Below are 24,290 nucleotides of genomic sequence, written 5' to 3' on the forward strand. Positions count from 1 at the left end.
TCTGCACCTCCTTCCTGACAGTAACCATAAGAAGAGGGCATGTCCTGGGTGCTGGGGGCCCTTGATAATGGACATTGTCTTTCTGAGGTACCGCTCCTTGAAGATGTCTTGGGTACTACGGAGGCTAGTACCCAAGATGGAGGTGACTAATCTTACCACTTTCTGTGGCTCCCTCCCCTCCCACCCCCCATACCAGACAGTGATGTAGCCTGTCAGAATGCTCTCTCCCCCCACCCCCCATACCAGACAGTGATGCAGCCTGTCAGAATGCTCTCCCCCACCCCCCATACCAGACAGTGATGTAGCCTGTCAGAATGCTCTCTCCGCCCCACATACCAGACAGTGATGCAGACTGTCAGAATGCTCTCCCCCACCCCCCATACCAGACAGTGATGCAGCCTGTCAGAATGCTCTCCCCGCCCCACATACCAGACAGTGATGTAGCCTGTCAGAATGCTCTCTCCCCCCACCCCCCATACCAGACAGTGATGTAGCCTGTCAGAATGCTCTCTCCCCCCCCCCACATACCAGACAGTGATGCAGCCTGTCAGAATGCTCTCTCCCCCCACCCCCCATACCAGACAGTGATGCAGCCTGTCAGAATGCTCTCTCCTCCCACTCCCCATACCAGACAGTGATGCAGTCTGTCAGAATGCTCTCTCCCCCCACCCCCCATACCAGACAGTGATGTAGCCTGTCAGAATGCTCTCTCCCCCCCCACCCCCACATACCAGACAGTGATGTAGCCTGTCAGAATGCTCTCCCCCCCCACATACCAGACAGTGATGCAGCCTGTCAGAATGCTCTCTCCCCACCCCACATACCAGACAGTGATGTAGCCTGTCAGAATGCTCTCCCCCCCCACATACCAGACAGTGATGCAGCCTGTCAGAATGCTCTCTCCCCACCCCACATACCAGACAGTGATGTAGCCTGTCAGAATGCTCTCTCCCCCCCCACCCCCCATACCAGACAGTGATGCAGCCTGTCAGAATGCTCTCTCCCCCCCCCACATACCAGACAGTGATGCAGCCTGTCAGAATGCTCTCTCCCCCCCCACATACCAGACAGTGATGCAGCCTGTCAGAATGCTCTCTCCCCCCACCCCCCATACCAGACAGTGATGCAGCCTGTCAGAATGCTCTCTCCTCCCACTCCCCATACCAGACAGTGATGCAGTCTGTCAGAATGCTCTCTCCCCCCACCCCCCATACCAGACAGTGATGTAGCCTGTCAGAATGCTCTCTCCCCCCCCACCCCCACATACCAGACAGTGATGTAGCCTGTCAGAATGCTCTCCCCCCCCCACATACCAGACAGTGATGCAGCCTGTCAGAATGCTCTCTCCCCACCCCACATACCAGACAGTGATGTAGCCTGTCAGAATGCTCTCCCCCCCCCCACATACCAGACAGTGATGCAGCCTGTCAGAATGCTCTCTCCCCACCCCACATACCAGACAGTGATGTAGCCTGTCAGAATGCTCTCTCCCCCCCCACCCCCCATACCAGACAGTGATGCAGCCTGTCAGAATGCTCTCTCCCCCCCCCACATACCAGACAGTGATGCAGCCTGTCAGAATGCTCTCTCCCCCCCCACATACCAGACAGTGATGCAGCCTGTCAGAATGCTCTCTCCTCCCACCCCCCATACCAGACAGTGATGTAGCCTGTCAGAATGCTCTCTCCCCCAACACCAGACAGTGATGCAGCCTGTCAGAATGCTCTCTCCCCCACCCCACATACCAGACAGTGATGCAGCCTGTCAGAATGCTCTCCCCCCCCATACCAGACAGTGATGTAGCCTGTCAGAATGCTCTCTCCCCCACCCACCCCCCATACCAGACAGTGATGCAGCCTGTCAGAATGCTCTCTCCCCCCACCCCCCATACCAGACAGTGGTGCAGCCTGTCAGAACGCTCTCCCCCCCCACCCCCCATACCAGACAGTGATGTAGCCTGTCAGAATGCTCTCCCCCCCCACATACCAGACAGTGATGTAGCCTGTCAGAATGCTCTCTCCCCCACCCCACATACCAGACAGTGATGCAGCCTGTCAGAATGCTCTCTCCCCCCACCCCCCATACCAGACAGTGATGTAGCCTGTCAGAATGCTCTCTCCCCTCACCACCCCCCATACCAGACAGTGATGTAGCCTGTCAGAATGCTCTCTCCCCCCACCCCCCATACCAGACAGTGATGCAGCCTGTCAGAATGCTCTCTCCCCCCACCCCCCATACCAGACAGTGATGCAGACTGTCAGAATGCTCTCCCCCACCCCCCATACCAGACAGTGATGCAGCCTGTCAGAATGCTCTCTCCCCCCCACCCCCCCATACCAGACAGTGATGCAGCCTGTCAGAATGCTCTCCCCCCCACCCCCCATACCAGACAGTGATGTAGCCTGTCAGAATGCTCTCTCCCCCCACCCCCCATACCAGACAGTGATGTAGCCTGTCAGAATGCTCTCTCACCCTACCCCCCATACCAGACAGTGATGTAGCCTGTCAGAATGCTCTCCCCCCCCCACATAACAGACAGTGATGTAGCCTGTCAGAATGCTCTCTCCCCCCCCACCCCCCATACCAGACAGTGATGTAGCCTGTCAGAATGCTCTCTCCCCCCACCCCCCATACCAGACAGTGATGCAGCCTGTCAGAATGCTCTCCCCCCCCCACATACCAGACAGTGATGCAGCCTGTCAGAATGTTCTCTCCCCCCCCATACCAGACAGTGATGTAGCCTGTCAGAATGCTCTCTCCCCCCACCCCCCATACCAGACAGTGATGTAGCCTGTCAGAATGCTCTCTCCCCCCCCACATACCAGACAGTGATGCAGCCTGTCAGAATGCTCTCCCCCCCCATACCAGACAGTGATGTAGCCTGTCAGAATGCTCTCTCCCCCCACCCCCCATACCAGACAGTGATGTAGCCTGTCAGAATGCTCTCCCCCACCACATACCAGACAGTGATGCAGCCTGTCAGAATGCTCTCTCTCCCCCCACCCCCCATACCAGACAGTGATGTGGCCTGTCAGAATGCTCTCTCCCCCCACCCCACATACCAGACAGTGATGCAGCCTGTCAGAATGCTCTCTCCCCCCACCCCCCATACCAGACAGTGATGCAGCCTGTCAGAATGCTCTCTCCCCCACCCACCCCCCCATACCAGACAGTGATGCAGCCTGTCAGAATGCTCTCTCCCCCCACCCCCCATACCAGACAGTGATGTAGCCTGTCGGAATGCTCTCTCCCCCCACCCCCCATACCAGACATTGAAACATAGAAAATAGGTGCAGGAGTAGGCCATTCGGCCCTTCAAGCCTGTACCGCCATTTATTATGATCATGGCTGATCATCCAACTCAGAACACCGCCCCAGCCTTCCCTCCATACCCCCTGACCCCCGTAGCCACAAGGGCCATATCTAACTCCCTCTTAAAGAGAGCCAATGAACTGGCCTCAACTGTTTCCTGTGGCAGAGAATTCCACAGATTCACCACTCTCTGTGTGAAGAAGTTTTTCCTAATCTTGGTCCTAAAAGGCTTCCCCTTTATCCTCAAACTGTGACCCCTCGTTCTGGACTTCCCCAACATCGGGAACAATCTTCCTGCATCTTGCCTGTCCCATCCCTTTTGGATTTTATATGTTTCAATAAGATCCCCCCTCAATCTTCTAAATTCCAATGAGTACAAGCCCAGTTCATCCAGTCTTTCTTCATATGAAAGTCCTGCCATCCCAGGAATCAATCTGGTGAACCTTCTCTGTACTCCCTCTATGGCAAGGATGTCTTTCCTCAGATTAGGGGACCAAGACTGCACACAATACTCCAGGTGTGGTCTCACCAAGGCCTTGTACAACTGCAGTAGTACCTCCCTGCTCCTGTACTCGAATCCTCTCGCTATAAATGCCAGCATACCATTCGCCTTTTTCACCGCCTGCTGTACCTGCATGCCCACTTTCAATGACTGGTGTATAATGACACCCAGGTCACGTTGCACCTCCCCTTTTCCGAATCGGCCACCATTCAGATAATAATCTGTTTTCCTATTTTTGCCACCAAAGTGGATAACTTCACATTTATCCACATTAAATTGCATCTGCCATGAATTTGCCCACTCACCCAACCTATCCAAGTCACCCTGCATCCTCTTAGCATCCTCCTCACAGCTAACACTGCCACCCAGCTTCGTGTCATCCGCAAACTTGGAGATGCTGCATTTAATTCCCTCATCCAAGTCATTAATATATATTGTAAACAACTGGGGTCCCAGCACTGAGCCTTGCGGTACCCCACTAGTCACCGCCTGCCATTCTGAAAAGGTCCCGTTTATTCCCACTCTTTGCTTCCTGTCTGCTAACCAACTCTCCACCCACACCAATACCTTACCCCCAATACCGTGTGCTTTAAGTTTGCACACTAATCTCCTGTGTGGTACCTTGTCAAAAGCCTTCTGAAAATCCAAATATACCACATCCACTGGTTCTCCCCTATCCACTCTACTAGTTACATCCTCAAAAAATTCTATGAGATTCGTCAGACATGATTTTCCTTTCACAAAACCATGCTGACTTTGTCCGATCATTTCACCGCTTTCCAAATGTGCTGTTATCACATCTTTGATAACTGACTCCAGCAGTTTCCCCACCACCGACGTTAGGCTAACCGGTCTATAATTCCCCGGTTTCTCTCTCCCTCCTTTTTTAAAAAGTGGGGTTACATTAGCCACCCTCCAATCCTCAGGAACTAGTCCAGAATCTAACGAGTTTTGAAAAATTATCACTAATGCATCCACTATTTCTTGGGCTACTTCCTTAAGCACCCTGGGATGCAGACCATCCGGCCCTGGGGATTTATCTGCCTTCAATCCCTTCAATTTACCTAACACCACTTCCCTACTAACATGTATTTCGCTCAGTTCCTCCATCTCACTGGACCCTCTGTCCCCCACTATTTCTGGAAGATTATTTATGTCCTCCTTAGTGAAGACAGAACCAAAGTAATTATTCAATTGGTCTGCCATGTCCTTGCTCCCCATAATCAATTCACCTGTTTCTGCCTGCAGGGGACCTACATTTGTCTTTACCAGTCTTTTCCTTTTTACATATCTATAAAAGCTTTTACAGTCCGTTTTTATGTTGCCTGCCAGTTTTCTCTCATAATCTTTTTTCCCCTTCCTAATTAAGCCCTTTGTCCTCCTCTGCTGAACTCTGAATTTCTCCCAGTCCTCAGGTGAGCCACTTTCTCTGGCTAATTTGTATGCTGCTTCTTTGGAATTGATACTATCCCTAATTTCTCTTGTCAGCCACGGGTGCACTACCTTCCTTGATTTATTCTTTTGCCAAACTGGGATGAACATTTGTTGCAGTTCATCCATGCAACCTTTAAATGCTTGCCATTGCATATCCACCGTCAATCCTTTAAGTGTCATTTGCCAGTCTATCTTAGCTAATTCACGTCTCATACCTTCAAAGTTACCCCTCTTTAAGTTCAGAACCTTTGTTTCTGAATTAACTATGTCACTCTCCATCTTAATGAAGAATTCCACCATATTATGGTCACTCTTACCCAAGGGGCCTCTCACGACAAGATTGCTAATTAACCCTTCCTCATTGCTCAAAACCCAGTCCAGAATAGCCTGCTCTCTAGTCGGTTCCTCGACATGTTGGTTCAAAAAACCATCCCGCATACATTCCAAGAAATCCTCTTCCTCAGCACCTTTACCAATTTGGTTCACCCAATCTACATGTAGATTGAAGTCACCCATTATAACTGCTGTTCCTTTATTGCACACATTTCTAATTTCCTGTTTAATACCATCTCCGACCTCACTACTACTGTTAGGTGGCCTGTACACAACTCCCACCAGCGTCTTCTGCCCCTTAGTGTTACGCAGCTCTACCCATATCGATTCCACATCTTTCCGGCTTATGTCTAATCTCTTCTTTAACCAGCAACGCCACCCCACCTCCCCTTCCTTCATGTCTATCCCTCCTGAATATTGAATATCCCTGAACGTTGAGCTCCCATCCCTGGTCACCCTGGAGCCATGTCTCTGTGATCCCAACTATATCATAATCATTAATAACAATCTGCACTTTCAATTCATCCACCTTATTACGAATGCTCCTTACATTGACACACAAAGCCTTCAGGTGCTCTTTTACAACTCTCTTAGCCCTTATACAATTATGCCGAAAAGTGGCCCTTTTTAATGCTTGTCCTGGATTTGTCGGCCTGCCACTTTTACTTTTCTCCATAGTACTTTTTGTTTCTACCCTCACTTTACACCCCTCTGCCTCTCTGCACTGGTTCCCATCCCCCTGTAGTGAACTAACCTCCTCACGCCTAGCCTCTTTAATTTGATTCCCACCCCCCAACCATTCTAGTTTAAAGTCACCTCAGTAGCCCCCGCTAATCTCCCTGCCAGGATATTGGTTCCCCTAGGATTCAAGTGCAACCCGTCCTTTTTGTACAGGTCACGCCTGACAGGTCAGACAGTGATGTAGCCTGTCAGAATGCTCTCTCACCCTACCCCCCCATACCAGACAGTGATGTAGCCTGTCAAAATGCTCTCTCCCCCAACCCCCCATACCAGACAGTGATGTAGCCTGTCAGAATGCTCTCTCCCCACCCCACATACCAGACAGTGATGCAGCCTGTCAGAATGCTCTCTCCCCCCACCCCACATACCAGACAGTGATGCAGCCTGTCAGAATGCTCTCCCCCCCACCCCCCATACCAGACAGTGATGTAGCCTGTCAGAATGCTCTCTCCTCCCACCCCCCATACCAGACAGTGATGTAGCCTGTCAGAATGCTCTCTCCCCACCCCACATACCAGACAGTGATGCAGCCTGTCAGAATGCTCTCTCTCCCCCCACCCCCCATACCAGACAGTGATGCAGCCTGTCAGAATGCTCTCTCCCCCCACCCCACATACCAGACAGTGATGCAGCCTGTCAGAATGCTCTCCCCCCCACCCCCCCATACCAGACAGTGATGTAGCCTGTCAGAATGCTCTCTCCTCCCACCCCCCATACCAGACAGTGATGTAGCCTGTCAGAATGCTCTCTCCCCCCACCCCCCATACCAGACAGTGATGTAGCCTGTCAGAATGCTCTCTCCCCCCACCCCCCATACCAGACAGTGATGTAGCCTGTCAAAATGCTCTCTCCCCCAACCCCCCATACCAGACAGTGATGTAGCCTGTCAGAATGCTCTCTCCCCCCCCACCCCCCATACCAGACAGTGATGTAGCCTGTCAGAATGCTCTCTCACCCTATCCCCCCATACCAGACAGTGATGTAGCCTGTCAGAATGCTCACTCCCCCCACCCCCCATAACAGACAGTGATGTAGCTTGTCAGAATGCTCTCTCCCCCCCCATACCAGACAGTGATGTAGCCTGTCAGAATGCTCTCTCCCCCCACCCCCCATACCAGACAGTGATGCAGCCTGTCAAAATGCTCTCTCCCCCTACCCCACATACCAGACAGTGATGTAGCCTGTCAGAATGCTCTCTCCCCCCACCCCCCATACCAGACAGTGATGTAGCCTATCAGAATGCTCTCTCCCCCCACCCCCCATACCAGACAGTGATGCAGCCTGTCAGAATGTTCTCTCCCCCCCATACCAGACAGTGATGCAGCCTGTCAGAATGCTCTCTCCCCCCCCCACCCCCCATACCAGACAGTGATGCAGCCTGTCAGAATGCTCTCTCCCCCCACCCCCCATACCAGACAGTGATGTAGCCTGTCAGAATGCTCTCCCCCCACCCCCCATACCAGACAGTGATGTAGCCTGTCAGAATGCTCTCTCCCCCCCACCCCCCATACCAGACAGTGATGAGACTGTCAGAATGCTCTCTCCCCACACCCCCCATACCAGACAGTGATGTAGCCTGTCAGAATGCTCTCTCCCCCCACCAGACAGTGATGTAGCCTGTCAGAATGCTCTCTCCCCCCACCCCCCATACCAGACAGTGATGCAGCCTGTCAGAATGCTCTCTCCCCCCACCCCCTATACCAGACAGTGATGCAGCCTGTCAGAATGCTCTCTCCCCGCCCCACCCCCCCATACCAGACAGTGATGCAGACTGTCAGAATGCTCTCTCTCCCCACCCCCCATACCAGACAGTGATGTAGCCTGTCAGAATGCTCTCTCCCCCCACCCCCCATACCAGACAGTGATGTAGCCTGTCAGAATGCTCTCTCCCCCCACCCCCCATACCAGACAGTGATGTAGCCTGTCAGAATGCTCTCTCCCCCCACCCCCCATACCAGACAGTGATGTAGCCTGTCAGAATGCTCTCTCCCTCCCACATACCAGACAGTGATGCAGCCTGTCAGAATGCTCCCTTCGGTACACCTATAGAAGTTTGAGTGTTTTGGTTGACAAATCTTTTCATACTCCTAATGAAATCTAGTCATTGTCTTGGCTTCTTTTCACTGCATCGATATGTTGGGACCAGGTTAGATCCTGAGAGATCTTGACACTCAGGAACTTGAAATTGCTCACTCTCTCCACTTGACTTCTCTTACAAGGATTAGTTTACCATTCCTGAAGTCACAATCAGCTCTTTGGTCTTACTGACGTTGAGTGCCAGGTTGTTGCTGTGATGCCACTTAACTAGCTGGTATATCTCGCCCCTGTACACCCTCTCATCTCCATCTAAGGTTCTACCAACAATGGTTGTAATCACTACACAGTCATGGGAATAGACGGAGTAGAGCAGTGAGCTAAGCACACACCCGAGGGGTGCCGCCAGTGTTGTCTGTCAACAAGGAGGAGATATTATCACCAATCCGCACAGATTGTCTTCTGGTTAGGAAATCAAAGATGCAATTGCAGAGACAGGTACAGAGCCCCAGATCAGGGCTGTGGGAATGATGGTGTTAAAATGTGGAGCTATAGTCAACAAACAGCATCCTGACATAGGTGTCTGTATTGTCCAGGTGATCCAAGGCTACGTGAAGAGCCACTGAGACAGCACAAAGGATACTTGTCCTTATTAACCAGTAGATAAAACACAACAGCATCAAAGTTATGATGGAACAAAAGTTAGGCCAAGGCTGAAGTTTCATTTACAATTCTGATTATCATACTATGTAAAAAAAAAAGGGACTGCCTCATACAGGATACAGAAGAAATTCACCAGGATGTCACCTGTTCAGCCATGTAGGAAGACTGGACAGACTGGTTTTTGTTTTCTTTGGAATGGGAAGGCTAAGTGGGTGGGAAACATTTTGATGCACACAAAATTATGATTGGGTAGATGGTGAAAACCTTTTCGTTGACAAGATTGACTATGATCAAAGGGCAGAGGTTGAAGATCAAGGATAAGAGATTTAGGTAGCTTTGACCTACGCACTGCCTGTTATGCACTGGCGTTTAGGACAGCAATAAAGGTCCTCCATCTCTGGTGGGCTTCCTTCATTGTGTCTGTAGTTGGGATTTCACTACTGTCAGTCATGTAAGTTCTCGGTGGAGAATCAGGAATACCATCACACTCAGATGTAGGAGGGTTTTTCATTGCTGTTTCTGTAAGTCTTGTTTTACCGGATAGGATTGTTAGCCCTGAGCAGAACCTCTGAACCTGGAGGACTGATGGAGTACTCAGTCTGGCCTCTACCCTTTTGACCTATTTGGCATTGGTAACACTACCAAGAGCTAAAGCACAAGGCCCTGACTCCAACCAACATTACTCCCTGGGTCATCGAAGCACACAAGCTTCCAAACCTTACAGCAAGGCCATGGTCCTTTCGTATGTCAGAGGGCTTTTAGGTAAGATTTTTCTTTCTATTTAGAAGGTAGCTGCAATCTGGAATTCACTGCGAAGAGGTAGTTGAGGCATACTCTCAAAGCTTCAGAAGGATTTGGAAGAGCACTTGGATCTTTGAAATTGATAACGTCAAGGATGACATTAACATGAGAAGGCATAGTTTTAAGGTGTTTGGAAGTAGGTACAGAGGAGATGTCATGGGGTAAGTTTTTTTTAAACGCAGAGAGGTGAGTGCATGGAATGGGCTGCTGGCAGCGGCGGTGGAGGCGGATACGATAGGGTCTTTTAAGAGACTCCTGGATGGATACATGGAGGTTGGAAAAATAGAGGGCTATGGGTAAGCCTAGGTAGTTCTAAGGTAAGGACATGTTCGGCACAGCTTTGTGGGCCGAAGGACCTGTATTGTGCTGTAGGTTTTCTATGTTTCTATGTTACTTTTTGAGATCGTATGCTCAATTGGCGATAATCTCAAAAATTTTCTCGCAGGCCATGGCAATTTTGCACCAAGACTTTTAAGGAAGAAGGATGTATCATGTTGCTTATTTATGGGTATTCATGTTTTACTATTAATAAAAGTACAACAAACATTTAAATAAATGAAGCATTTCAGAAAATATTTTCAAAAAGTATGAATACAAATCTTTTAAAAAGTCAATTGAACATTAAGTATTAATGGAAGTGATAAATTAGTATTTACCCTCATTATCACTGAATATTCAAGTTTTTCGATCATTGGGACCTCTTTTGGCGCAGGCGTGACCTGTACAAAAAGGATGGGTTACACTTGAATCCTAGGGGGACCAATATCCTGGCAGGGAGATTAGCGAGGGCTACTGAGGTGACTTTAAACTAGAATGGCTGGGGGGTGGGAATCAAATTAAAGAGGCTAGGCGTGAGGAGGTTAGTTCACAACAGGGGAATGGGAACCAGTGCAGAGAGACAGAGGGGTGTAAAGTGAGGGTAGAAGCAAAAAGTACTAAGGAGAAAAGTAAAAGTGGCAGGCCGACAAATCCAGGGCAAGCATTAAAAAGGGCCACTTTTCAACATAATTGTATAAGGGCTAAGAGAGTTGTAAAAGAGCACCTGAAGGCTTTGTGTGTCAATGCAAGGAGCATTCGTAATAAGGTGGATGAATTGAAAGTGCAGATTGTTATTAATGATTATGATATAGTTGGGATCACAGAGACATGGCTCCAGGGTGACCAAGGATGGGAGCTCAACGTTCAGGGATATTCAATATTCAGGAGGGATAGACATGAAGGAAGGGGAGGTGGGGTGGCGTTGCTGGTTAAAGAAGAGATTAACGCAATAGAAAGGAAGGACATAAGCCGAGAAAATGTGGAATCGATATGGGTAGAACTGCGTAACACTAAGGGGCAAAAGACGCTGGTGGGAGTTGTGTACAGGCCATCTAACAGTAGTAGTGAGGTCGGAGATGGTATTAAACAGGAAATTAGAAATGTGTGCAATAAAGGAACAGCAGTTATAATGGGTGACTTCAATCTACATGTAGATTGGGTGAACCAAATTGGTAAAGGTGCTGAGGAAGAGGATTTCTTGGAATGTATGCGGGATGGTTTTTTGAACCAACATGTTGAGGAACCGACCAGAGAGCAGGCTATTCTAGACTGGGTTTTGAGCAATGAGGAAGGGTTAATTAGCAATCTTGTCGTGAGAGGCCCCTTGGGTAAGAGTGACCATAATATGGTGGAATTCTTCATTAAGATGGAGAGTGACATAGTTAATTCAGAAACAAAGGTTCTGAACTTAAACAGGGGTAACTTTGAAGGTATGAGACGTGAATTAGCTAAGATAGACTGGCAAATGGCACTTAAAGGATTGACGGTGGATATGCAATGGCAAGCATTTAAAGGTTGCATGGATGAACTACAACAATTGTTCATCCCAGTTTGGCAAAAGAATAAATCAAGGAAGGTAGTGCACCCGTGGCTGACAAGAGAAATTAGGGATAGTATCAATTCCAAAGAAGCAGCATACAAATTAGCCAGAGAAAGTGGCTCCACCTGAGGACTGGGAGAAATTCAGAGTTCAGCAGAGGAGGACAAAGGGCTTAATTAGGAAGGCGAAAAAAGATTATGAGAGAAAACTGGCAGGAAACATAAAAACTGACTGTAAAAGCTTTTATAGATATGTAAAAAGGAAAAGACTGGTAAAGACAAATGTAGGTCCCCTACAGACAGAAACAGGTGAATTGATTATGGGGAGCAAGGACATGGCAGACCAATTGAATAACTACTTTGGTTCTGTCTTCACCAAGGAGGACATAAATAATCTTCCAGATATAGTAGGGGACAGAGGGTCCAGTGAGATGGAGGAACTGAGCGAAATACATGTTAGTAGGGAAGTGGTGTTAGGTAAATTGACGGGATTGAAGGCAGATAAATCCCCAGGGCCAGATGGTCTGCATCCCAGAGTGCTTAAGGAAGTAGCCCAAGAAATAGTGGATGCATTAGTGATAATTTTTCAAAACTCGTTAGATTCTGGACTAGTTCCTGAGGATTGGAGGGTGGCTAATGTAACCCCACTTTTTAAAAAAGGAGGGAGAGAGAAACCGGGGAATTATAGACCGGTTAGCCTAACGTCGGTGGTGGGGAAACTGCTGGAGTCAGTTATCAAAGATGTGATAACAGCACATTTGGAAAGCGGTGAAATCATCGGACAAAGTCAGCATGGATTTGTGAAAGGAAAATCATGTCTGACGAATCTCACAGAATTTTTTGAGGATGTAACTAGTAGAGTGGATAGGGGAGAACCACTGGATGTGGTATATTTGGATTTTCAAAAGGCTTTTGACAAGGTCCCACATAGGAGATTAGTGTGCAAACTTCAAGCACACGGTATTGGGGGTAAGGTATTGATGTGGATGGAGAATTGGTTAGCAGACAGGAAGCAAAGAGTGGGAATAAACGGGACCTTTTCAGAATGGCAGGCGGTGACTAGTGGGGTACCGCAAGGCTCAGTGCTGGGACCCCAGTTGTTTACAATATATATTAATGACTTGGATGTGGGAATTAAATGCAGCATCTCCAAGTTTGCAGATGACACGAAGCTGGGTGGCAGTGTTAGCTGTGAGGAGGATGCTAAGAGGATGCAGAGTGACTTGGATAGGTTGGGTGAGTGGGCAAATTCATGGCAGACGCAATTTAATGTGGATAAATGTGAAGTTATCCACTTTGGTGGCAAAAATAAGAAAACAGATTATTATCTGAATGGTGGCCGATTAGGAAAAGGGGAGGTGCAACAAGACCTGGATGTCATTATACACCAGTCATTGAAAGTGGGCATGCAGGTACAGCAGGCGGTGAAAAAGGCGAATGGTATACTGGCATTTATAGCGAAAGGATTCGAGTACAGGAGCAGGGAGGTACTACTGCAGTTGTACAAGGCCTTGGTGAGACCACACCTGGAGTATTGTGTGCAGTTTTGGTCCCCTAATCTGAGGAAAGACATCCTTGCCATAGAGGGAGTACAAAGAAGATTCACCAGATCGATTCCTGGGATGGCAGGACTTTCATATGAAGAAAGACTGGATGAACTGGGCTTGTACTCGTTGGAATTTAGAAGATTGAGGGGGGATCTGATTGAAACGTATAAAATCCTAAAGGGATTGGACAGGCTAGATGCAGGAAGATTGTTCCCGATGTTGGGGAAGTCCAGAACAAGGGGTCACAGTTTGAGGATAAAGGGGAAGACTTTTAGGACCGAGATTAGGAAAAACTTCTTCACACAGAGAGTGGTGAATCTGTGGAATTCTCTGCCACAGGAAGCAGTTGAGGCCAGTTCATTGGCTGTATTTAAGAGGGAGTTCGATATGGCCCTTGTGGCTACGGGGATCAGGGGTATGGAAGGAAGGCTGGGGCGGGGTTCTGAGTTGGATGATCAGCCATGATCATAATAAATGGTGGTACAGGCTCGAAGGGCCAAATGGCCTACTCCTGCACCTATTTTCTATCTAGTGTTCACTCACACACAATACAAGAAGAAACACGAGCAGAGCAAAGTAGGGGACTCGATTCTATCATTGCTTTTTTTGTGGGGGAGTGGGTGGGGATTTTGGGGTCTGCGAGTTTTGTTTCCTTTTTCACGTGCGGGGGGGGGGAGGTTGATGTATGGCCTTTCTGTATTTCTTGGCTCTTTGGAGAAGACGTATCAGAGTTGTATTGTACATGCATACTTGGACAATAAAATGAACCTTTGATCATTTGGCCCAACTATTTGCTATACTGCTACTGATGTGTCCACCAGGTCTGTGAGGATTTCACAACATATTATCCAAAATTCTATGTTCTCACGACTATCTAGCTGAAGCCAAACTGACGTGAGACATCTACTGTGAAGACATCTCATTGCTGTTGGGTTGTAAGAAAATCATTCACTACTCCATTTAGAAGTAAAGATAATCATCAAGTTCAAGCTCAATTATCATTCAAGCAGACACAGGAATACACCTAAATGAAACAGCAACACACACAAAAAATGCTGGTGAACACAGCAGGCCAGGCAGCATCTATCGGAAGAGGTACAGTCGACGTTTCGGGCCAAGACCTGAAGGGTTTGACGAAGGGTCTCAGCCCGAAACGTCAACTGTACCTCTTCCTACAGATGCTGCCTGGCCTGCTGCATTCACCAGCATTTTTTGTGTGTGTTGCTTAAATTTCCAGCATCTGCAGATTTCCTCCTGCTTGTGTTTTTAAATGAAACAGCGTTCCTTTGGATCCAAGATGCAAAACACAGAACCAACAGTCACACACAGCACTTATATCACATAATTATAATAGCAGATAACATAGCTATATAGCAAAAAACACTAATTTGGCCGAATCCCTGAGAGCCACGTTTCTGCAAGAACAACCTGCAGCAGCTCCCCATATCACTCAGTGCAGCTGCAGACGAAAGCAATCCAGCTCGTCTCCCACTGAGCAAGCACTGGAGAGCAGCACAGTGGGAGGAGTCTGCCTGAAACCCCGCACAGAATCTACAGCACACAGCCAGCTCTGGCATCTCCTTCCTCGGTGGCTGAAACCTCTAACCCCAAGGCATAAATGAGGCCTGGTCTGTACCACAACCGAGGTCACGCAGCTCCCTTGCTGTCAGACCTTGCAAATGAATCACTAAGTTTTACACGCCATATTAAGACAATTACAAAGTCAGCCTACTACCATCTTAAAAATTTAGCAAGAATGAAAGGGTCTCGGCAAGATTGAAAAAACACTTGTCCATGCATTTATTTTTAGTAGGCTTGTCAACTGTAATGGTGTTTTCATAGGTCTCTGTAAAAATATCCCTCAGACAGCTGCAGCTCATTCAGAACACTGCTGCTAGAGTCCTCACTGAGACCAAGCAAGTAGAACACATCACCCTAGTTCTCAGATCGCTACACTGGCTTCCTGTCCATCGGAGATTTGTCTTTAAAATATTACTACTGATTTATAAAGCACTGAATGGTCTAGGGCCAAAATACATCTTCAATCTCTGTTGCATTATGAACCTTCCTGAGGTCTCAGGTCATCTGGGGTGGGTTTGCTTACTGCCCCCGGGGTCAAAACTAAACATGGCGAAGCAGGTTTTAGTTACTATGCTCCACATATCTGGAAAAACCTTCCAGAGGATTTGAAGTCTACCCCAACTTTAAGCTCTTTTAAAATCAAGGCTTAAAACTTTTCTTTTTGCTTTAGCTTTTAGTTAGAATCTCCTGCACTGTAACTTTTATCCCTCTTTAAATGTATTTAACATTATCTATTTTTTGCATGATTTTATTCTCCTTTGTATGTCTGAGATTTGATGTTTGATTTTTATATCTTGCTCTCTGTAAAGCACTTTGAACTGCCCTTGTTTGAAAAATGCTATACAAATAAACTTGCCTTGCAGTATTCCACATAATCATTTTCCAATGTTCTATAGATTCAGGATCAGTTCCTGTGGATTGGAGGGTAGCTAATGTTATCCCACTTTTTAAGAAAGGAGGGAGAAGGAAAACAGGGAATTATAGACCATTTAAGCCTGACATCAGTGGTGGGGAAGATGCTGGAGTCAATGATAAAGGATGAAATTATGACACATCTGGATAGCAGTAACAGGATCGGTCTGAGTCAACATGGATTTACGAAGGGGAAATCGTGCTTGACTAATCTTCTGAGATTTTTTGAGGATGTACCTATGAAAATGGACACGGGAGAGCCAGTGGATGTAGTGTACCCGGACTTTCAGAAAGCCTTTGATAAGGTCCCACATAGCAGATTAGTGGGCAAAATTAGGACACATGGTATTGGGGGCAGAGCACTGACATGGATTGAAAATTGGCTGGCTGACAGGAAACAAAGATTAGCGATTAACGGGTCCCTTTCGGAATGGCAGGCGGTGACCAGTGGGGTACCGCAAGGCTCGGTGCGGGGACCACAGCTATTTACAATATACATTAATGATTTAGATGAAGGGATTAAAAATAACATTAGCAAATTTGCAGATGACACAAAGCTGGGTGGCAGTGTGAAATGCGAGGAGGATGTTTTGAGAATGCAGGGTGACTTGGACAGGTTGGGTGAGTGGGCAGATGCAGTTTAATGTGGATAAATGTGAGGTTATCCACTTTGGTGGCAAGAACAGGAAGTCAGATTACTATCTGAATGGTGTTAAGTTAGGAAAAGGGGAAGTACAGAGATCTAGGTGTCCTTGTTCATCAGTCACTGAAAGTAAGCATGCAGGTACAGCAGGCAGTGAAGAAAGCTAATGGCATGCTGGCCTTCATAACAAGGGGAATTGAGTATAAGAGCAAAGAGGTCCTTCTGCAGCTGTACAGGGCCCTGGTGAGACCACACCTGGAGTATTGTGTGCAGTTTTGGTCTCCAAATTTGAGGAAGGAAATTCTTGCTATTGAGGGACTGCAGCATAGGTTCACGAGGTTAATTCCCCGGATGGCGCGACTGTCATATGTCGAAAGATTGGAACAATTGGGCTTGTATACACTGGAATTTAGAAGGATGAGAGAGGATCTGATCGAAACATATAAGATTATTAAGGGATTGGACACGCTGGAGGCAGGAAACATGTTCCCGATGTTGGGGGAGTCCAGAACCAGAGGCCACAGTTTAAGAGTAAGGGGTAGGCCATTTAGAATGGAGTTGAGGAAAAACTTTTTCACCCAGAGAGTTGTGGATCTGTGGAATGCTCTGCCTCAGAAGGTTGTGGAGGTGAATTCTCTGGATGCTTTCAAGAAAGAGTTAGATAGAGCTCTTAAAGAAAGTGGAGTCAAGCGATATGGGGAGAAGGCAGGACCGGGGTAGTGACTGTGGATGATCATCCATGATCACAGTGAATGGCAGTGCTGGCTCGAAGGGCCAAATGGCCTACTCCTGCACCTCTTGTCTATTACCAATATCCAACAGGATCTTGCGATCAACAAAAATGTGCAAAAAAATCCTTTTATAATGGATGGGTTTTAGAAAATCAAGGGGTGGCACTGTATGCCAACATTTTGTGTTCCACATGGCACCTTGGGCATACTTGCCTCTTGGTCGCCATTCTAGGCTATGGCAGTGGCAGAGTGCTAGCAAATGTTAGTATAGCGGTACCTCATTGACCAATAGGCCTGGTTGGAGTAGGATTTTGACTAATTTGCTGCTTTTCATCTACAATTGTGCAGGACTGAGCTGTGACAGGGGATTCTTTGAGGAAAATGGAAGAATAGACCAGGGAGTGATAAAGGGAACTGTCCCTCCATAAACACAAGACACTGCAGATACTGGAATCTGGAGCACAAACTACCCAAAGAGCAACATCTATGGAGACAATGGGATGGTCCTTTTGGAATGCAAAGAGGAGGGGAAGATATGTCTGATGGTAGAATATGGCAGAAATTGCCAAGGATGATCCAATGAATGTGGAGGTTGGAGGAGCAAAGTAACATAAGTACTGATTCTGACAAAGGCAAGGGCTCATGATGGATAGGGATCAAGTAAAGGTTGAGATAGGATGGGAATTGGCCACGAGGGTAATGAGATTTTCAAGTTCTGCATAGGTGTTTGGTGGAACACTAATGTAGTCTTGAAAAAGTTTCATCTTACAGGGTCAGATAAATTGTGTGTTTGCAACAGCATGAGCTATTAATACTCAGTTACTTTTCTAGATTGGTTGTCTTTGTGTATATTGCATCTTACAACAATGTGCTGGAGGAGCTGAGCAAGTCAAGGAAGCATCTATGAATGGGAATAAACAGTTAATGTTTTGGGCCAAGGCTCATCTTCATCATCTCGGTCCAAAATGCCCACTGCTTATTCTTGTCCATTGGTGCTGCTTGACCTGCTGAGTTCCTCCAGCACAATGTGTGTATTGCTCTAGATTTCCAGCATCTGCAGTACCTCTTGGGTTTGTTATAAAGGTGCATGTTCTTACTGATAGTTAAGAAACAGAGAAATATACTAATACCCACACAGAAACTACGACCACTACAGGAATATTATTGAACAAGTATCCCAAATACTTTGTATTTATACTCACTTTCATAATAGTGCCATAATTTTAAAGAAAACATCACTAAACGGCTGTATACAGAAATAACACTAAGTACAGAAACGCGCCTGTTGCCAACCTGATATTCAATCTCCAGGGTGGCATCTTTCTTCATAGTTTGGTAGAAACACTCCTTCTGCCCCGCCGGCAGAGTGAAAGTGAAATCGCTATCATAGGACTGAGAGAAACCGAACGCGACTCTCGCCAAACCGCAGACCATAAACGGCAGCCATGACATCGCACCCATCGTCGCCCGTGGGAGGCAAAGGAGACAGACGGATGGATGAAGTGAGGAGCCCAGGCAGCGGCCCAGGACGAGGAGCGAAGATGGGGGAATAAACTTGCCCACCGGAACGCACGCACTGCGCGACCCGTCGCTCTTGCCCACTGGTCCAATCACAGCGCCAATTCAGCACTACGTCATTCAACCAGCCGCGAGACCTTCCATCATTCCCGCCGTAGTCGGTCGTTAAATATCTCGTCTTGGTTATTTGGGGAAACAACTACGCCCTAAAAAAAGCACAGCCACCCATCTGAATTAACTTCACATCACGCCAGTGGAGTGCTCAGAACATCCGTCTCTGGTACAGTTACTCTTTCACCACGTGCCTCATGTCGCGTCGGTAACGCGTTTCTCTACACTACAACTACAACTCCCATCGTGCATTCCGGCTTGACGCGGTGAGCTCAGTTGTCGACGCAACAACAGATGAGGTTGCTGAGTGGGCGGTTCCTCGCCCCTGTTTGTTGCGTCAATAGGTGCAGGCGGGAGGAGTTTTTTTCACACTCTGCTTTCAATGGTCGGCATGGTTAGAGGAGGAGGGGCGGGGAGGAGGTGAGATGGGCGGGGGCACGGGCAGCCAGGCGGCGTGGCCGAGTTTTTAAATACTAATGAGGTTCCAACTCGACAGCGCGAGTCGGCGGACGGGGCTCCCATGTGCAACGCGCGGCGTCGCGGCCTGTTGGTTCCCGGCGTCAGTGGAGGCGACGGGCTGCTGAGCCTCCATGGAGCCCAGTGACCGAGCGAAGGACGATTAAAGAGAGCGTCCGGTGGAGGAAAGGCTACGAGGATGTCAATTACTGTGAAAAGATGAACCAGCGGCACGTTTTGTTTGTATGTTTGAGTATCTCGGTGTTATACTGGTAAGTGATGCAGGGGCAGCCCGCCTTCCCCTTCAACAACACTATACTCTTCCCCCCCCCCCCATTTCTATCCCTCACCCCAGACGTGTCCCTAACCCACAGGCTTGCATTCCAACTAGGCCTGGTCTTCAGCTAGGGCGCTGTTTCGCTTTCAACAGTTTCTGGCTGAAAATGGGACGGACGGAGGCTCCTAACAAGTTTGAAGTTTCATAATGTAATTGGGGGATTTCTTTCGGGGGGAAAATACCTCAGAATCCTGTCTTTGTACTGATAGAAAATATGAGGCCATTATTATGGGGTGGTGTGTTTGGTTTCTTCATCTGTCTCTCTGCCAATCTACGGTCGCTTTTACGTGCTGTCCGAATGATTCTGAAGGTTTTGTGCCCTTACGACGCCTCTTGTAATTTTTCATTCTTCGTCTTCTCTCCTCAACTGACATCTGCATTTAAAAGTGTTATTTTTATAGCTTAAAATCGCTGTATTTATTTTTAAAATGTTTTTCTGCATGTGACATGTAATTCTATTTTAGTTTTCATTTCGACTCTGAACCAAGCCTTATAATTTGGAATTGGTTCTCAAAAGTTCTTATGGTGCTACTGTAAAGTTTACAATTGCTTTTGAAGAGTTGCCAGATAGCAGGTCTGTATAGGGTAGCATGTTGTGAACACCATATGGCTCTGAATGTGATGCCCTTAGCTGCAACTATATCATCAGTACATGTGGATGGATGCCTGGTGGTGAAAGGAGTAAACGGATTGCATGCTTTCCTTGAGCAAGAAATCATTTAGACATTAGATCCTTGACTGTAGTATCAACATTGCCAACTGCATTCAAGGTCACCTCCTATCTTAACTTTCCTGCCTCTGGCTCTTAAGGTGACATGATCATCTGCAGTCTCAGCTACTTTATTGTCTGTATAAAACAAGTGACTAATTTGTTGTCTATATCAAACACCTGTTTCCTATCTTTTTCTCTTAAAGCTGTTTAATTTCTCAGTCTTGTTGAATTTTCCAAAGCACTGTGACACTTGAATTATTTAAGTTCACTGGGCTTAATATTAACAGAAATTATATGTAGTTTACAATGTTAGTTTTAAGTAACCATCTAGATCCAGCATACTTTGCAAAATATTGTTTCTAATTTCTGGCTCCTGTAAGAGAGCAAGAGCCCAAGTGGGCACAAGCTAATGTATTGGATAATCATGTCCAAGATCTAGCTATTAACTTTTTACCCCAATTTACATATAATGCATGACCTCAAGTAAGTTTTTAGTTGCCCTACTTTTTAGTACTAGTTTTGCTTTCAAAGTTGCATTGAAAATGTGTTGATTTGCTTAGATATTAAGGATTTTTCTCAAAACTTAAAATGTGTTCACTAGCCTGCGAGTTACATTGCAAAGAAGTGGGAACAGATTGTACTGGTGCTTGGAGAATAATATTAATATCTGAAAATTTGTCCTCGCTATATTTTTATTCTCTAACAATTAAATATTTTAGTTCATAATAAAAGAAAAAAATGAGGCAATTGATACTTGCAATTATGCACAAATGAAAAACAACTATAAAAATGGGTGAGAGGAATGTGAATATCCAAAAGTTGTTGACTGAGTTGCAGTATTCCACATTTGCCTTCCGAAAGCTTTGACTTTCTGGTTGTCTTGAAATGCACTGAATGGCTGAAGATGCTATAGTTGGATGATTAGTGCAAGCTAAGTTCCTGCAATTGTTTTTTTTAATCAATTTAACTTCATGGTCATTAAGGGTTATTTACTGCTAATTGTTCCTCTAGACCTATAAGTTAACTATTATATTTCTTTATTTAAATTTTTTATTTATCTTCTGCTTTTATTCACTTCTCTTTTCACTCTATCTTTCTGCAAACGATTTGAAATTGAACTGAGCCACTCAAATTTGCACACATCAGTGCACTGTCAATTTCACAATTCTTTGATCTGATTAAATAAGACAAGCCGTGTTGCTTATCTTGTTAACTTGAAGGCTCTTGTCCCTCACCAAAAACAGAGGAAAACAAGCCTAAGAAAAAATGTGCAGTAAGAAGAATAATTTTAATTTTGACATGAAATGGCATTTGATGCACAATTTTAAGATAACTGCAAAGGGATTCAGAGGATTAAGATAGATGCATTTCAGGGCAAATATTTGAAGTTAAAATTTGCTTAACTACCAATAGATGAGGTCCTCTGGGAGGAAAACGGAAAATTTCAGGAATGTCTAAAGAATGATGTAGCTAAGAGTTGCTGCCAACACCAGTGATTCCAGTTCAATCCGGATCACCAGTGTTACCTTTGTGGTGTTTGTACATTCTCCCTTTGCATGGGTTTCCTTCCACTTTCCAAAAACATACGCAGTGTTGGGGTTAATTGGCCGCTGAAATAAGCCTGCAGCATGTATGTGAGTGTTAGAATCTAGATGGGGAGTGTGTGAGGTGTGGGTGGTTGATGGAGACAAGAGAATAAAATGGATACAACAGGAATTCTGCAGATGCTGGAAATTCAAGCAACGCACATCAACAACAAGAATTCTGCAGATGCTGGAGATTCAAGCAACACATATCAAAGTTGCTGGTGAATGCAGCAGGCCAGGCAGCATCTCTAGGAAGAGGTACAGTTGATGTTTCAGGCCGAGACCCTTGGTCAGAATAAAATGGATGATTGTCAATGGGTGCTTGATGGTCATATGGGTGAAAGGGCCTGCTCTGTGACTCAGACTTACAACGAAGATGTGCAAAGTTCCTGATCTGCAGCACCAAGATGAAAGAAATGTTTTCAATAGGTTACATTATTGCAAGAGAATGATAAAACAAATGGATTCCTTGATTTTTTTTTTAAAGTAAGCTACAACACAGTATCTAACTGCAATTTTCAGAATTTCTCAGTGGAGATTCCTGTAGCTTATCAAAATTTGTAATGATTACAAGTGTTCATTTTCTAGAAGGATAAGAGGTGTACACGTTAAAATTATGCATTGAGCCAGGAGATTTAATATTTTGATTCAGTCGGAAGAATTCATTTGTGTACCATGTGTTTTCTGCCAGCTAATCAGTTACAATATGTCATAGCTGTTTATTATTCTGGGTTTTGATAATAAAACAGTTCTACTTTCTGGTAAACTTGGTCATCTTCCATGATCTATGTGGCATTTACTGAGTCCTTTGCTGTTTAATGATTTGTAGAATTTCATTGCCTACGATGGTTGGTAGTGAGGCATCTTGAATGTGTAGAGTTAAGGACATCAAGGATTAACATTACCAATATTCACCATTTTGTTTGTTCCTCCTTCAATAACTTGGATGCATTATGATCATGACCTCCCTTGTTCTTCAAGCACTCTGTTCACTGTCTCCCCTCCCCCTCATCTCATGGCTATACCACCACATGTCCTGCCCACCCATTAGTCAATGTCAGCTTCAGCAAGGTCTTTGATGAGATTTGATACAGTGGCCAACTCTGGAAGGTTAGATCATATGAGATCCAAGGGGAATAGCTAATTGGATTCATGATTGGTTTGATGGCAGTAAGCAGAGTAACAGTTAGAAGGTTGTTTCCTGGAATGGAGGCCTCTCACTAGTGGTGTGGCATGGAAATCAATGCTTGGACTTTTACTTTTCATTGTTTATATAAATGACATGGATGAGAATGTACGAGGCATGATTAGTAAGTTTTCAGATGACACTCAAATAGATGGTATTGTTGACAGTGAAGAAGGTTATCACAAAATACAAGGGGATCAGCTTGGTGAGTGGGCCACAGACTGGCAAATGGTTCTCAGTTTGGATAAGTGCAAAATGTTGCATTTTGGAAAGTCAACCAGGATAGGACTTGTACAGCAAATAGTGGGATGTTGGGGAGTATTGTGGAACATCAGGACCAAGGAATAAAGATGCATGGTTTCCAGAGAGCAGCATTGCAGGTGATGTGTCTGTAGTTATACTGTGGAGAGCATTCTGACAGGCTGCATCACTGTCTGTTATGGAGGGGCTACTACACAGGACCGAAAGAAGCTGCAGAAGGTTGTAGATCTGGTCAGCTCCATCTTGGGCACTAGCCTAGAAAGTACCCAGGACATCTTCAGGGAGTGGTGTCTCAGAAAGGCAGCACCCATTATTAAGGACCTTCAGCACCCAGGGCATGCTCTTTTCTCACTGTTACCATCAGATTGGAGATACAGAAGCCTGAAGGCACACACTCATCAATTCAGGAACAGTTTATTCCCCTCTACCATCCGATTCCTAAATGGATGTTGAAGCTTTGAACACTACCTCACTTTTTTAATATACAGTATTTCTGTTTTTGCACATTAAAACAAAATTTTTCAGTATGTGTAATTGATTTACTTATTGTTTTCTTTTTATTATTTTTCTCTCTCTACTAGATTATGTATTGCATTGAACCGCTGCTGCTAAGTTCACAAATTTCACATCACATGCCGGTGATAGTAAACCTGATTCTGAAGTGGTGAAACAATCATTCCCCTCCCTAACCGGCAACAAATATCAAACCCAGTGATGAACTAAAAAGTAATTGAGTTAACTGTTCATTATTGGTTATAATTCTGCTCTACTTCACTGAATCGAAGTCCAGATATGTTCCTTTCCTTTGGAACATGGGTATGATTTTTTTTTTGCCTGACTTGCTAGCTGATTGACTACTATCCTATTACTAGGCATGGAGAACAAAAATGGTTCCTATTGGCTTGTGTCAGTTTTGATGCACAGACAGCATTACATAATCTGTTCTCTCTACAAGTACTGACTGTTTTCAGCTTTTTGTACCAGGTTTTGTAGTTTTTTTCCCGAAGTCTTTACATCTGATATTTTTAGTTG

At 46.0% G+C, this 24,290-nt stretch overlaps 2 protein-coding genes across 4 annotated transcripts in view; one reads left to right on the plus strand and one right to left on the minus strand.

The window, feature by feature from the left end:
- The window catches only part of tmed5 (transmembrane p24 trafficking protein 5), a 43,794-nt gene extending 25,122 nt beyond the window's left edge, over window positions 1-18,672 (minus strand). Inside the window, exon 1 of the mRNA XM_072274274.1 lies at window positions 18,385-18,672. Coding sequence (XP_072130375.1) covers window positions 18,385-18,552 — 168 coding nt within the window. The 5' untranslated portion in view covers window positions 18,553-18,672. The remainder of the gene's footprint in view (window positions 1-18,384) is intronic.
- A 142-nt stretch (window positions 18,673-18,814) lies between these two features.
- suco (SUN domain containing ossification factor) overlaps window positions 18,815-24,290 on the plus strand; it is a 111,228-nt gene continuing 105,752 nt past the window's right edge. For 2 of the 3 annotated variants that reach the window (XM_072274270.1, XM_072274273.1), the window contains exon 1: window positions 19,180-19,448. In XM_072274270.1, the coding sequence (XP_072130371.1) occupies window positions 19,396-19,448 (53 nt within the window). In that variant the 5' untranslated portion in view covers window positions 19,180-19,395. Of the gene's footprint in view, window positions 18,890-19,179; window positions 19,449-24,290 lie in introns of those variants that run through there. The other variant, XM_072274272.1, reaches the window with a different exon arrangement.

The sequence above is a fragment of the Mobula birostris genome, chromosome 12 (assembly GCF_030028105.1).
Source record: "Mobula birostris isolate sMobBir1 chromosome 12, sMobBir1.hap1, whole genome shotgun sequence".
NCBI lineage: Eukaryota > Metazoa > Chordata > Chondrichthyes > Myliobatiformes > Myliobatidae > Mobula > Mobula birostris.